At 42.0% G+C, this 14,071-nt stretch overlaps 1 protein-coding gene across 2 annotated transcripts in view; it reads left to right on the plus strand.

Annotated features, from left to right (window-relative positions):
- Positions 1 to 14,071, plus strand: part of tubgcp4 (tubulin gamma complex component 4) — a 58,354-nt gene that overhangs the window by 15,759 nt on the left and 28,524 nt on the right. For both annotated transcript variants that reach the window (XM_059946674.1, XM_059946675.1), the window contains exons 5-9: positions 70 to 126; positions 1,645 to 1,724; positions 3,567 to 3,771; positions 9,627 to 9,792; positions 10,674 to 10,798. In XM_059946674.1, coding sequence (XP_059802657.1) covers positions 70 to 126; positions 1,645 to 1,724; positions 3,567 to 3,771; positions 9,627 to 9,792; positions 10,674 to 10,798 — 633 coding nt within the window. The remainder of the gene's footprint in view (positions 1 to 69; positions 127 to 1,644; positions 1,725 to 3,566; positions 3,772 to 9,626; positions 9,793 to 10,673; positions 10,799 to 14,071) is intronic.

Consider the following 14,071-nt stretch of genomic DNA (forward strand, 5'->3'; position numbering starts at 1 on the left):
TCCCTTTGTGCTCAATTCAGGTAGCCTACCTCTGGTACTAACTTCCCTTCATATTACCATTGTTCTCAGTTTCAGCTGCTGTTCCCGTCTGTTATGGTGGTGGTTGAACAAATCAAGTCTCAAAAGGTAAGTTGATTCAACGTTGACTGCCTTCCTTTATAGAGTGGCACTTATGTGGGTCCAAGCACTCTATCTTATAGCTTGAGAATAATTTATTGGTGGCTGATATATATTTATAGTCCCTGCAAGTAGAGGTTTAACCTAATAAGACTAACCTATCACTCCATATAATGATCTGAAATATTTCTCAAAGGTAAGCCTAAAGTTCTCTATTTTCCAGAAAGAAATGAATTACGTTTCTTATGCCCCTTTATATTTAACTCCTTCAGGACATTTCAAAGCGCATTGGGTGCCACAGTAGCATAGTGTTTAGCGTGACGCTGTTATAGCTCCAGATGTTGAAATTCGGCGTTGGGTCCCAACATAAGGGGGTTGTACACAATCCCCTGTGGAATGTGTGGGTTTCCTCCAGGTGCTCCAGTTTCCTCCCACAGTGTAAAGACATACTGGTTAGCAGGTTGTTTGGTCATTGTAAATTGTCCCATGATTAGTCCAGGGTTAAATCGGGTTGGTGGCGGCAAGGCTTGAAGGGCCAGGGGGGCCTATTCCATGTTGCAGATGGAGTTCAACCCAGATAAGTGTGAGGTGGTTCATTTTGTTGGGTCAAATATGATGACCGAATATAGTATTAATGGTAAGACTCTTGGCAGAGTGGAGCATCAGAGGGATCTTGGGGTCCGAGTCCATAGGACATTCAAAAGCTGCTGTGCAGGCTGACTGTGTGGTTAAGAAGGCATACGGTCCATTGGCCTTCATCAACCGTGGGATTGAGTTTAAGTGCCGAGAGGGTAATGAGACAGCTACATAGGACCCTGGTCAGACCCCACTTGGAGTACTGTGCTCAGTTCTGGTCACCTCGCGACAGGAAGGATGTGGAAACTATAGAAAGGGTGCAGAGGAGATTTACAAGAATGTTGCCTGGATTGGGGAGCATGCCTTATAAGAATAGGTTGAGTGAACTCAGCCTTTTCTTCTTGGAGTGAAGGAGGATAAAAGGTGACCTGATAGAGGTGTACAGGATGATGAGAGGCATTGATCGTGTGGATAGTCAGAGGCTTTTTCCCAGGGCTGAAATGGCTAACATGAGAGGGGCACAGTTTTAAGGTGCTTGGAAGTAGGTACAGAGGAGATGTCAGGGAGAAGTTTTTATACGCAGAGAGTGGTGAATGCTTGGGATGAGCTGCTGTCGACGGTGGTGAAGGCAGATACGATAGAGTCTTTTAAGAGCATAGATACATGGAGCTTAGAAAAATAGAGGGCTATGGATAAACCTGGGTAATTTCTAAAGTAAGTACATGTTCAGCACAGCATTGTGAGCTGAAGGGCCTGAATGGTGCTGCAGGTTTTCTATTTTTCTAACGTCTGTGAAACCATACCACAGTAATTTTCATGAAGAGATACATCAAAATTAGGCCTCTTCAAATGACAGTGAATATTTTAATTGTAATATTGAATTTTGAGCAATAAGACAGGTTTAACAGGTCGGTTGGCTCTCATTTTGCTTACTTTCTTTCGTCCTGTTAGATCCATGGTTGCCAACTCCTGGAGACTGTCCATAAACACAGCTGTGGAGGACTTCCACCAGTTCGCAGTGCACTGGAGAAGTAAGGGACAAGCAATTTATGCATGCTATGTACCACAGATTTCCTGTTACTGTCTGCAACCTTTGGTTCTGAGCATAATCTAGAAATAGCAAGAAAGCAGTGCCAACGACCCCTGCATCATGCCCATTCAGGTTAGAGAAATCTATCCTTATCAAACGCACAAATGATGATCCAACATTTGTGATGTTGAGTAAAGTTTATTTTTCTTAAACTTATAGGGGGTGGTGAGATGAAGTAAATCAATACAATTTATATAAATTTTTTGAGTTTGTTGACACAAATACAAGTGATAAAGCATCACTTTTGGAAAATTGGATATTTGCCTATTTTCTAGGAATTCAAGTCCCCCCCTCACTCATGTCTTGCATAAAATTACACAGAATATGCATCCCAGAAAGCAGATCCTGTCAGTATTTATTTTGCACTTGAGCACTGATCTATCCCCTTTAATGCTAGCAGTACAGCCCTCCATTCTACTGCATGTAATCCTTTCAACCATTTATCCTTGGGTTAGCATCCTTTCATTTCTGGGAGCTCTGGTAGGATGCAGCACAGACTCATTAGGATGGAACATCAGTCCCTTCTGCAGTTTGTGAAGGAGTCACCATGAAATGAGTTTTGAGTGACCTTGTGAGTTGTGAAATTTCACTTTGGAAAAAGAAGTTTCTTAATTGGCGATGCTAATAATGTCTGTACTTACAACCTGTGATGCTGCTGCTACTTCATGCAATCATGTGGATTCAGCTTGAGTGGTTAGTCTCAACTGGTTGTATATGTTCCACTGACGATTTCATTATGAAAGTATCTATTTTCATAAGTTGAAGAACTTTCTTGGCTTACTAAGTATTTCCATAGAATTGTGCCAGGATCTCCCTTGGACTTCAGTTTATGACTGTCAGCAAGGAAGTGTACATAGAGCCTGCTTAAATTCTGCTATCCCCAAATCCCCAGATAAACTGACAGGGAAATTACTGTCATCTAGGTTTCTAATACAGCACCTATTTATCCAGGTTATTATTAGAACGTAGAACAGTACAGCAATGGAAAGGCCATTCAGCCCAGTGTTGTGCTGATCTTTGTACCAGTTGATGTTACCATAATGGAGGACCCAGGAGACAATTTCTCTGTGTTTTATGTACTGCTGTGAACGTTTCTGGAACTTCCTTCTGTGTAGGTATGGGTGAAGGACAAAATACTGCAACTACCTTTGCAGGACTATAGGAAGGATAAAGTATGAACAGAAGAAAAGTAATAAGGCATAGTTGAGCTTGAACTACAAGTCTTTTGAAAAATGTCAGTCCAATGGGCATTAGGTGAATTTGAAAGTGGGGGCAGCACGGTAGCACAACACTATTATAGTACCAGTGAACCGAGTTCAAGTTTTACCACTATCTGTAAGGAGTTTGCACATTCTCCCGGTGACCCAGTCGGTTTCCTCCTGCATTCCAAAGCTTATGAGTTAGTAGGTCAATTGGTCACATGGGTGTAATTGGGCAGCGCAGGCTCATTGGGCTGAAAAAGCCTGTTACCGTGCTGTATCTCTAAATAAATAAGTAATGTAAATGCATTTATTCTGCATCAAGCTGTCCCAAAATATATCTGTATCCAATGAAGTTCCACTGATGTTCAGCCACAGCTGTTGGTAAGAATAAGTGTAAGTTGGTCCTGATGAACAATGCAATTAAAGGCAGGTGTGGAAGGGCACACAAATTCTAATACTAGGTGCCTGAGAGGGTTAAGACAGGTAAACTGGAAGGAAAAAATTCTATATTAATGTCAATAAAACATAAATGTAAGAGTTGTTGGTCAGCAAATTTTGATTATTTTGCTATGTTATTTCAGGATCCTGGCAGTATGTCACGGTGTGATGTACAAGCAGCTGTCTGCGTGGATGCTACATGGGCTGTTACTAGACAAGTATGAGGAGTTCTTTATTAAGCAAGGGCCTTCCTCTGGCAATGTGGGCACTCAGCCTGAGGAGGAAGAAGAAGAGGATCTGGGAATCCGAGGATTGACTGGGAAGCAGCTCAAGGAACTTCAGGATCTGGTAAGAGCAAAGAAAAGAAGAGATGAACAGCACACACAAAATGCTGGAGGAACTCAGCAGGTCAGGCAGCATCTATGGAGAGGAATAGACAATCGACACTTCAGCCTGAGACCCTTCATCATGGTTCAGCCCAAAATGTTTATTCCCTTCCATAGATGCTGCCTGTCCCTCCAGCATTTTGTGTGTGTTGCTTTGGATTTCCAACATCTGCAGAATCTCTTGTGTTTAAAAGAAAAGAACCAATTTGTAAAGTAGAAACATAGCTGCTTGTAACACGTAAACATGCAATCTAGCAAGTGATAATTCCAAATCAGAATTGTATGTTAAAGGACTGTCATTATTAGTTGCATTCAGCATACTATTGTTGTTAAAACCTCTTTTTCACATGGTGTCTTGCAAAGCATTGAAGTAGGAGAATAAGGCCAATATCCATAGTCTTTTTTAATTTTAATTACTGTTCTTCCTGTGTATATTATTGTGTCTGTATGTGACTGGACAAAGTGGTTGAATTCACACACAACTGTTGTCACAATCAAAATAGTTTAAAACTATTCACTTATTCATTTCAACTTTCTTCCTTCATCCTGCCTTCCTGGTGGAATGTCTGTGATTTGTAAACTGAGTTTGTCAGGAACACTGATCTGGTAGAGTTATTCGACCTGACAGTATGAAAGAACTGAATTAATTGATTTGGATGAATTGCTCTGGGTTAATAGCTGTGTCACGTTTGATGTTCAGTTAGCTGGACTCCTTTGAGCCAGTTGCCCTTGCATCAGCATTCTATCAGTTCTTGGAGCTATGGTAGAATGCAGCACAGACTCATTGGGATGGAAAGTCAGTCCCTTCTGTAGGTTTTGAAGGTGGCACCATGAAGTGAGTTTCAAGTGACCTTGAGAGTTGTGAAATCTCACTTTGTCTTTGATTAAAAGGGTTTCTTAATTGGCAGTGTCTTAAGATGTCAGTACCTATGGCCTGTGATGTTGCTACAATTTTTGATTGTATCTGTATCTCACTTGAACTTGGTGTGCCTTTCATGTAGCCTACCTGACTCCCACTGCCACCAAGCTCCCCACCCACGGCTTATGTTTATAATGGATTAGCTCTGTAAACCAGTTAATGCACAAAAATTAGATTATCTACTTTTAATGATATTAGACTATAATTCATAGGAACAGAATTAGACCATTTGGCCCGTTGACTGATCTGCCATTCAGTTATGGCTGATTTATTTTCCCTCTCAACCCCATCCTACTGCCTCTCCCATAATCTTTAACACCCTTACTAATCAAGAACCTATCAACCTCCAATTCAAGTATACCCAACTTGGCCTCCAAGGCTATCTGTGGCAACGAATTCCATAGATTCACCATTCTATGGCTAAAGAAATTCTTCTTCATCTCTGTTCCGAAGGAACTGTGCCCTCTGGTCCAACACACTCTCACTGTTGGTGAAACATCCTCTCCACATCCATTCTATCTTGGCCTTTCAATATTAGGTAAGTTTCACTGATATACCACTACCCCTCATTCTTCTTGATTAGAGTTCTGCACAGATGCAATAGGAGTGTTTCTGTGCAGGTTGGATAAAGAGCTTTTTAAAAACCTAGACTTCATAAAAGAAAGGTGCCACCTTGAGGAGTGGTCATCGTGGGAGTAGTTGTCGTCGGAGTAGTCTTGAATCAGAGTAGTAAGGCTTCAGCAAGAACATGTAAGCTAGGTAAGTTCACTTCTTATTTCTTATTCAACTCTAGAGAGAATAGGGGGTATGACTCTTGAGCCGGTGTTCTGTTCTGGGTGTCAGACATGGGATTTTATGAAGACTTCTAGCCTCCCTGATGGCCACATTTGCGCTAGTGCAACGAAGTGCAGCTCAGAGACTGTCTAAAGGAGCTGGAGCTGCAGCTCGATGACCTTCGGCTTGATAGGGAAAGTGAAACAGTGATAGACAGGAACTAAAAGGAGATAGTCACCCCAAGGCTACAGGAGACAGATAAATGGGTGATTGGCAGGAGAGGGAAGGGGGGATACCAGTTAATGGAGAGCACCCCTGTGGCCGTCCCTCTCAACAATAAGTACTCCATTTTGAGTACTGTTGAGAGAGGTGGAATAACCTACTGGTGGAAGCACAGTGGCGGCGGCACTGCCACTGAGTCTCGCCCTGTGGCTCAGAAGGGTAGGGAACTGAAGAGGATGGCAGCAGTAATAAGGGCCTCTATAGTCAGTGGGGCAGATAAGCAATTCTGAGGACACAAAAAGGAAACGGATGGTGTTTGCCTCCCAGGTGCCAGGGTCCAAGACGTTTCTGGACACATCCACGGTATCTTGAAAAGGGAGGAAGCCTAAAAAACAGACTACAGGGAGTTAGGAAGGAAGCTGAGAAGCGGGACCTCAAAGGCAGTAATCTCGGGATTGCTGCCTGTGCCACGCAACAGTTAGGATAGGAATAGAATGAGGTGGGAGATAAATGTGTGGCTGAAGAATTGGAGCGGGGCAGGGATTCAGATTTCTGGACAATTGGCACCACTTCTGGGGCAGGTGGGACTTGTACAAAAGCGAAAGGTTGTACTTGAATCTGAGGTGGACCAATCTTCTTGCGGTCAGATTTACTAGAGCTGTTGGGAATGGTTTAAACTAATATGATGGGGGGATGGGAACCAGTCATGCAGAGCTGATGTTGTGCCAGCAGGTTTACAAGTAGATGTTGAGTGTAACATGAATGTAAGGAAGGACAAGCAAATGATTGGGTACAAATGCAGACAGAGCAAAGAGTTAAATTGTACCACAGAGGCAAAATTCAAAAGGGTGAAGAATGCAGGACTAAGGTGCTGTATTTAAATGCATGTAGCATTTGGATTAAGGTGGATGAACTCGTGGCACAATTAGAGATTAGTCGGTATGACATTGTGGGCATCACTGAGTCATGGCTGAAAGAAGACCATAGTTGGGAGCTTAACGTCAAAGGATATACTTTGTATTGAAAGAACAGGCAGGAAGACATAGGCAGTGGTGTGGCTCTGTTGGTAGGAGATGGAATCTTTAGAAAGAGGTGACGTAGGGTAAGAGAATGATGAATCTTTGTGGGTGGAGTTAAATTGCAAGGGCGAAAAAACCATTATGGGAATCATATATAGGCCTCCAAATAGTAGCCAAGATGTGGGGTTGAGATTGCAAAGGGAGTTGGAAAAGGCATATATTAAGGGTAATGACACAATTGTAATGGGGTCTTCAATATGCAAGGTGATTGGGAATATCGGGTTGGTGTCAGAGGAAATTTATTGAGTGCCTATGAGATGGTTTTTTAGAGCAGCTTGTGTTTGAGCCTACTCAGGGAAAGGCCATTTAGATAGGGTGTTGTGTAATAACCCAGATCTTATTAGGGGGCTTAATGTAAAGGAACCCTTATGAGGCAGTGATCAAAATATGATTGAATTCATACTGCAATTTGAGAGGAAGAAACATAACTCACATGTATCAGTATCTCAATGGAATAAAGAGAGTTACAGAGGCATGAGAGAGGAGCTTGCCCAGGTGGATTGGAGGATGATATTGGTGGGAATGATGGCAGAGCAGAGATGGCTGAAGTTTCTGGGAATGGTTCACAGGCGCAGGATAGATATGTCCCACAGAGGAAGAAGTTCTCAAATAGCAAACTGACAAAGGAAGTTAAAGATTGCATGAGCCAAGGAAAGGGCATATAAGGTAGCAAAAGTGAGTGGGAAGTTGGATGATGGGAAGCTTTTAAAATCCAACAGAGGGCACCTAAAAAGCTATAAGAAGGGAAAAGATGAAATATGAGGGCAGACTAGTGAATAATATAGAGCAGGATACCAAAAGATTTTTCAGTTATATAAAGAGTAAAAGGGAGGTGAGAGTTGATATTGGACCACTTGAAAATTATGCTGGTGAGGTAGTAATGGGGGGACAAAGAAATGGCAGATTAACTTAATGGGTACTTTGCACCTGTCCCCGCTGTGCAAGAAACTAGCAGTGTGCCAGAGGTCGGTGAATGTCAGAGAGCAGGAGTGAGCGCCTTCGAGCAAAGTTAAAGTTCTTAAGTCACTTGGACCAGATGGACTACATCCCAGAGTCCTGAGAGAGGCTGCTGAAGAGATAACGGATGCATTGTTTGTGATCTTAAAAGAATCACTTGATTCTGGCATTGTCCTGGAGATCGTGTAACCCCCTGGGTCGCCTCAGGCTGGCTCAGCTCGTTTCGTCTAGGGGGAGCAGCCTTCGGCCCTGCCAAACTGGGTAATCAGCTGGTGTGGATGCTGTGTGATGTCCCCGCCTCGCCCAAAGCCAGACAGTACACCATATGCGATTAAATGAGTACAATTTATAAAGGTTACTATAACCAAGTGATTAATAACAATACAGTATATATGAAGAGAAAATTAAAGAAAAGGCGCCAAACTTATCAAAGTCCAAACCACTTCGTGCACAGCCGTTGGAGCTCAATTACTGAAGTCTTCTGGCCACCATTCGATCCCCTCCGAACTCCTCGACTCGCAGCTCAGGACCCTCCGAACTCCTCGACTCTCCAAACAGCTCAGGACCCTCCGAGTGGTCAACCAAGCACATCTAGCTTCATCCCCCCCCCCTCCTCGGAGAATCTCCCGGCCTCGGACCCCCCTCTGGGGTCCGATGCTCGCCCAGCTTAGAGCATTGCATCCTCTCTCTCGACCCCCTCGCGCCGATCTGCCCAAAAGCCCGTCAACAAAAGCTTACAGACTCAGAAGAAAGAACATTAATCCCCATTTGGTTTACAAAGGAATACCATTCTCGTTATCAGTAAATTAGCATTCCTGCTAGTTAACAAAAGGAAACCCTTTCCCAACAGTAACAAAGAGAAAAAAGAAACCCCCTTTACAATCGTAAGTGTCAGTCCATTCTTTAAGAAGGGAGGAAGACATAATAAAGGAAATTATAGGCCAGTTAGCCTAACCTCAGTGTTGGTAAAGAGTTGGAGTATATTATTAAGGATGAGGTTTTGGGGTACTTGGAGACTATTTATAAAACAAATCAAAAGTCAGCATGGTTTCTGTAAAGGGAAATCTTGCCTGACGAAGGGTCTCGGGCTGAAAAGTTGACTGCTCATTTCCACAGATGCTTCCCAACCTGCTGAGTTCTTCCAGCTTGTTGTACGTGTTGCTTTGACCCCAGCATCTGCAGTGTACTTTGTGTTTAGTAAATCTGTGAGATGCACTGCCCCAGACTGCAGTGGAGGCCAAGTACGTGCATATATATAAGGCGGAAGTTAATTGTTTCCTGATCAGTCAGGGCATCAAAGGATATGGTGAGAGGCAGGTGTACGGGGTTGAGTGGGATCTGGGATCAGTCAAGATGGAATGGCGGAGCAGACTTGATGAGCTGAATGGTCTAATTCTGCTCCTATGTCTTATGGTCTTATAGGATGTTAAACTCAGTCAGCTCTGTCATGGGTACTAGCCTCCCCACCATTGAGGACATCTTCAAGGGGTGATGCCTCAAGAAGGCGGCATCCATTATTAAAGATCCTCACTATCCAGGGCATGCCCTCTTGTCATTACTACTAACAGAGAGGAGATACAGGAGTCTGAAGGCATGAACTCAGCATTTTAGGACCAGCTTCTTCCCTTGCACTATCAGATTTCTGAATGGATCATGGATCTATGAACACTACCTCACTATTTTGCTTTGTTTATTTATTAAATGTTTCTTTTATGTAGCTTACATTAATTTTTGTTTATTGTATTATACTGTTGCCACAAAACAAATTATGTCAATAATAAACCTGATTATGAATTGTATATACTAAAAATACTTGGGTAATGCATTGATACCTTGATGCTGATGAATTTTGTTTCTTTCTGATAGCGATTAATTGAAGAGGAGAACATGTTGGCCATGTCTGTGAAGCAGTTTTCATTACGAGCTGAGTTGCTGCCCTCATACATTCCAGTGAGAGTGGCAGAGAAGATTCTGTTTGTGGGTGAATCTGTGCAGATGTTCGAGAATCAAAATGTGAATCACACTCGTGCAGGTGGGCCTCAGCATTTGGAGTTTGTCTGATCCCTCTGTGGTTCATCTCAGAGACCAGGGTGTTTCTAAAACTGCATCAGGCACTGTTTTGATCCTTGATCTTAATGAGAGGCATTGTAGAAATAAGTTCTCCTAACATCACCTTTTCAGAGCATCTGATAAGTGTTTTTGGCCGTAACTACCAAGAACCTTTACGTAAAAGGGTAGTTTTGGGAAAAGTAGTGGAAGGAATTTGGCAGCAGTTCCCTATTAGAATATACAGCACAGCACAATATAGGCTGTTCAGCTCTCAGTTTTATTCTAAGCTTTTGATACTCCAAGCTCAATGCAATCCTTCCATCCCACTCCAAAAGTCTGAAATATTCCAAATGTATCTGACTCTACCTCCATCCCTTGTAGTGCGTTCCATGCACTTACCATTTATTGTGTAAACGTAAACAAAAGCAAACAACTTACCTCTGACATCCCCCCCCCCCCCCCCCATACTTTCACTTTAAAATGACACCCCCTTGTTTTACCCATTTCTGCCCAGGGAAAAGTCTTGTCGTCCTCTGTACCTGTGTTTCTATCTTATATTCCTCTATCAAGCCTTCTCTCAACCTCCTTTTCTCCAAAGAGAAAAGCCCTGGCTTGCTCAGCCTTTCCTAATAAGGCATGCTGTCTAATGCAACATGCCTTACTTTAAAATTTTTTTTAAAAAATGCTGAAAATATGCTGTGACTTTTCATCGTGAGCCTTTTTTTTGCCATGAAAACCACAATTTAGAAGTGTTTTCCAAAAGGAGCTTGAACTATTTTAGCTAAACTGCTATTAGAACCACTGCTTGTGTTTGTTCTTGTGTGCCAAGCCACTCAGTGGTGTACTTTCTATGTGTTGCTGCAGGGTCCATTTTAAAGAACCAGGAAGATGCCTTTGCTGCAGAACTGCACATGCTCAAACAACAGCCCCTTTTCAATCTTGTGGATTTTGAAAACCTAATTGATAGGATCAGAAGTACAGTGGCTGAGGTAAGAAAGAGTATAATCACCAGGGTATATGAAAATAGTTTATTTGTGATTGCTATTACAGCTTTTTTTCTGTGACTTTTACTAACGAACATTGAGACTGCTGAACTCAACATGCCTTGATGCCTTAATGATGGAACATAGCCTTGATCTAATATAGAGAAGCACCTGCTGGAAGTATTCAGCTGGAGGACACAGGACAGGGGGTGGAGGTGAAGTGGATGAGTGGGGGGGACGAAGACAGGAGGGGAGTGTGTGGACCGAGTAAATTTTAGCTCTGCCCTCAAGGTATTGCAAATTTTTTTCATTGGAAACAGGGCAGAAAAGTAGTGTTTGAAGTAAAAGATCTTGTTGAATGGTGGAGCAGACTCAAGGGGACATTTTAGAACATAGAACATAGTACAGCTCAGGAGCAGGCCCTTTGGCCCAAAATGTTGTGCAGAACTATTTAAATGGCTAACTGAACTAATCTTTTCTGCTTACGCAATGTTCATGTCCTTCCATTTTCCTCACATTCATGGGTCTATCTAAACGTCTCTTAAAAGTCCCTAATGTTCCCTCGGTAGTGCATTCCAGGCACGCACTCTCTGTGTGGGGAAAAACAAACTTGCCCCTGCACATCCTTTGAAATTGCCTCTCTCGCCCTCTGGTATTAGACATTTCAAGCCTGGGAAAAAGATACTGTCTGTCTACTTTATCTATGCCTCTCATAATATAATGAACCTTTGATTTCCCCTCAGTTTTCGCCACTCCAGAGAAAACAACCCAGGTTTGTCCAGCCTCAGTATAGTACATGCCCTCTAATCCAAGCAACATCCTGGTAAACCTTTTCCGCATCCTATTGAAAACCTCAACATTCTCCCTATAATGGCACAACCAGAACTGTATGCAATATTCTAGATACAGTCTAACTAGGGTTTTATAAAGTTGTAAAATAACTTCCTGATCTTCGAACTCAGTGCCTCAACAAATAAAGGCAAGCATGCCATATGCCTTCTTAACCACCCTATCACTATTAAGGTTCTTGCCCTTAACAAGTGTACTGTCTCCTTACATTTGATCTTCCAGAAAGTGTGACGCTTCACTAGTTAAATATTTGCCATTTCTCCGCTCATATCTGCAATGGATTTTTATCCTGTTGTCTTCTCCATCAATCTTCTATGCTACCTACGACACCACCCATCTTTGTATTATCCACAAACTTACCAACCCACCCACTTATGTTTTCATCCAGGTCATTTATATATATCACAAACAGCAGAGGTCCTAGTACAGATCCCTGCGGAACACCACTAATCAAAGACCTCCAATTAGGATAAGTCTCTTCAGCCACCACCATCTGTCTTCTATGAGCAAGCCTGTTCTGAAACCTAACAGCCAATTCATCATGGATCCCATGCATCTTAATCTTCTGGATGAGCCTCCCATGATGGATCTTGTCAAACACTTTATGTATATTATGTAGATAATATCCACAGCTCTACCTTCATCAAAAATTCTCATCACCTCATCAAAAAACTCAGTCAAGTTAGTAAGACACAATTTGCCCTGCACAAAACCATGATGGCTTTCTATTATCTATGGTTTTTCCAAATCTTGTCCCAAAAAATTCTCTCTAGTAACTTCCCAACCACAAATGTGAGATTCACCCATCTATAGTTTCCAGGATTATCCTCAATTCCCTTCTTGAATGGCGGAACAATAGTTACTCACCAGATTTTCATTTCTGTCATGTTCCTATGATTCTGTGAGCAGGGGTTCCTAACCATTTTTATGCCATTGATCGATATCATTAAGCAAGGAGTCTGTGGACCCCAGGTTGGGAACCCCTGGCATAGACGGAGAAACAGGTTTTTTATTAATTGAATAAATGACATAATAACCATAGTATTTAATGATAAATAAAGAATAATTTATTATAGTTATAAAATAGTTACTTAAAAGTGAAGTTTAGATGATACTCATGATAAAGCTTGTCTCTATTTTTATTACTCCAGTTTTAGCTTGTTTGCTGTCTTGTAAATTTTAGAACATAGAACACTACAGTACAGGCCCTTTGGCCCACTTTTTATCCTATAAAATCAATCTTAACCTTCCCTTTTTCTATCAAGCACTTGCCAATTAAGAATTTCATAAAATGTCTCTAATGTATCTGCCTCTACCACCACCATTGGTAGGTTGTTCCATGCACTAAGCATTCTCTGTGTAAAGAAAACTCACTTCTGACATCCCCCTATACTTTCCTCAAATCACCATAAAATAGTACTATCTGGCATTAGCCATTTCTGCCTTGGGAAAATGTCTCTGGCTATCCACTCGATTTATATCTCTTATCATCTTGTATACCTCTGTCAAGTTGCCTCTCACCCTCCTTCACTCCGAAGGGAAAAGTCCTGGCCAATTTAACCTATCTTTATAAGACGCATTCTCTAATCTAGGCAGCATCCTGCTAAATCTTCTCTTCATCCTCCCTATATATAAAAAAAATGCGTGGATAATTTATGTGTAACTTCTGTATAACTTGTATTCTGTGTGTTGCTTTCTGAATCTATGTGACGTGATGACTTTGCAAGCAAGCTTTTCATTGTACCTGTACTTCACTGTTCTTGAGCATGTGACAATAAACTCGTCTCTCTCTCACCTGTTTGTTTTGCACTTTTAGCTCTGTAAGTTTAGTTGCTGAGGATTTGGTATTTTTCTGTTGTTACTTTGCTGAGCTGTTTGATTAACTGGTCTTTCACCTCCTCACCGTTCACAACAGTGCAATCAATTGGCCCTAGCTGAATTCTGGCTTGGCCAGAGCAGTATAAAATTATGTTCTTCTCATTCCAATCTAAAGAACTATGCACCACAAGGTATTTTTTCATGCGGTCTAAATGGGAGAGGAATTGTGCTCTGTAGCATGGCTTCCATGTCAGATCAATTTTGAAGAATGATTGCTTGTAACTGATGGTGGATTTTCTGAGGGAAGGTCTCAGCCCGAAACATCAAATTTTTATTCTCCACCATAGATGCTGCCTGACTGCTGAGTTCTTCCAGCATTTTGTGTGCGTTACTGTGGATTTCCAGCATCTGCAGAATCTCTCATGTTGAGTATTTTTTTTGATAGCACTTAAGGGTGCTGGTGCAAGAGGGACCAGAGCCATTTGAAATGTGATGGTAAGAATGTTTAGGCAAATAGTTCAGGTGAAGCGTCATTCATAGCACACCCATGAGCTGTGTCTGTGTTACTGAGGTACCTATGTTCAAGTGTCCCTATGTTCAAATTTTGATGAG

This window comes from Hypanus sabinus, chromosome 21 (assembly GCF_030144855.1).
Source record: "Hypanus sabinus isolate sHypSab1 chromosome 21, sHypSab1.hap1, whole genome shotgun sequence".
Classification (NCBI taxonomy): Eukaryota; Metazoa; Chordata; class Chondrichthyes; order Myliobatiformes; family Dasyatidae; genus Hypanus; species Hypanus sabinus.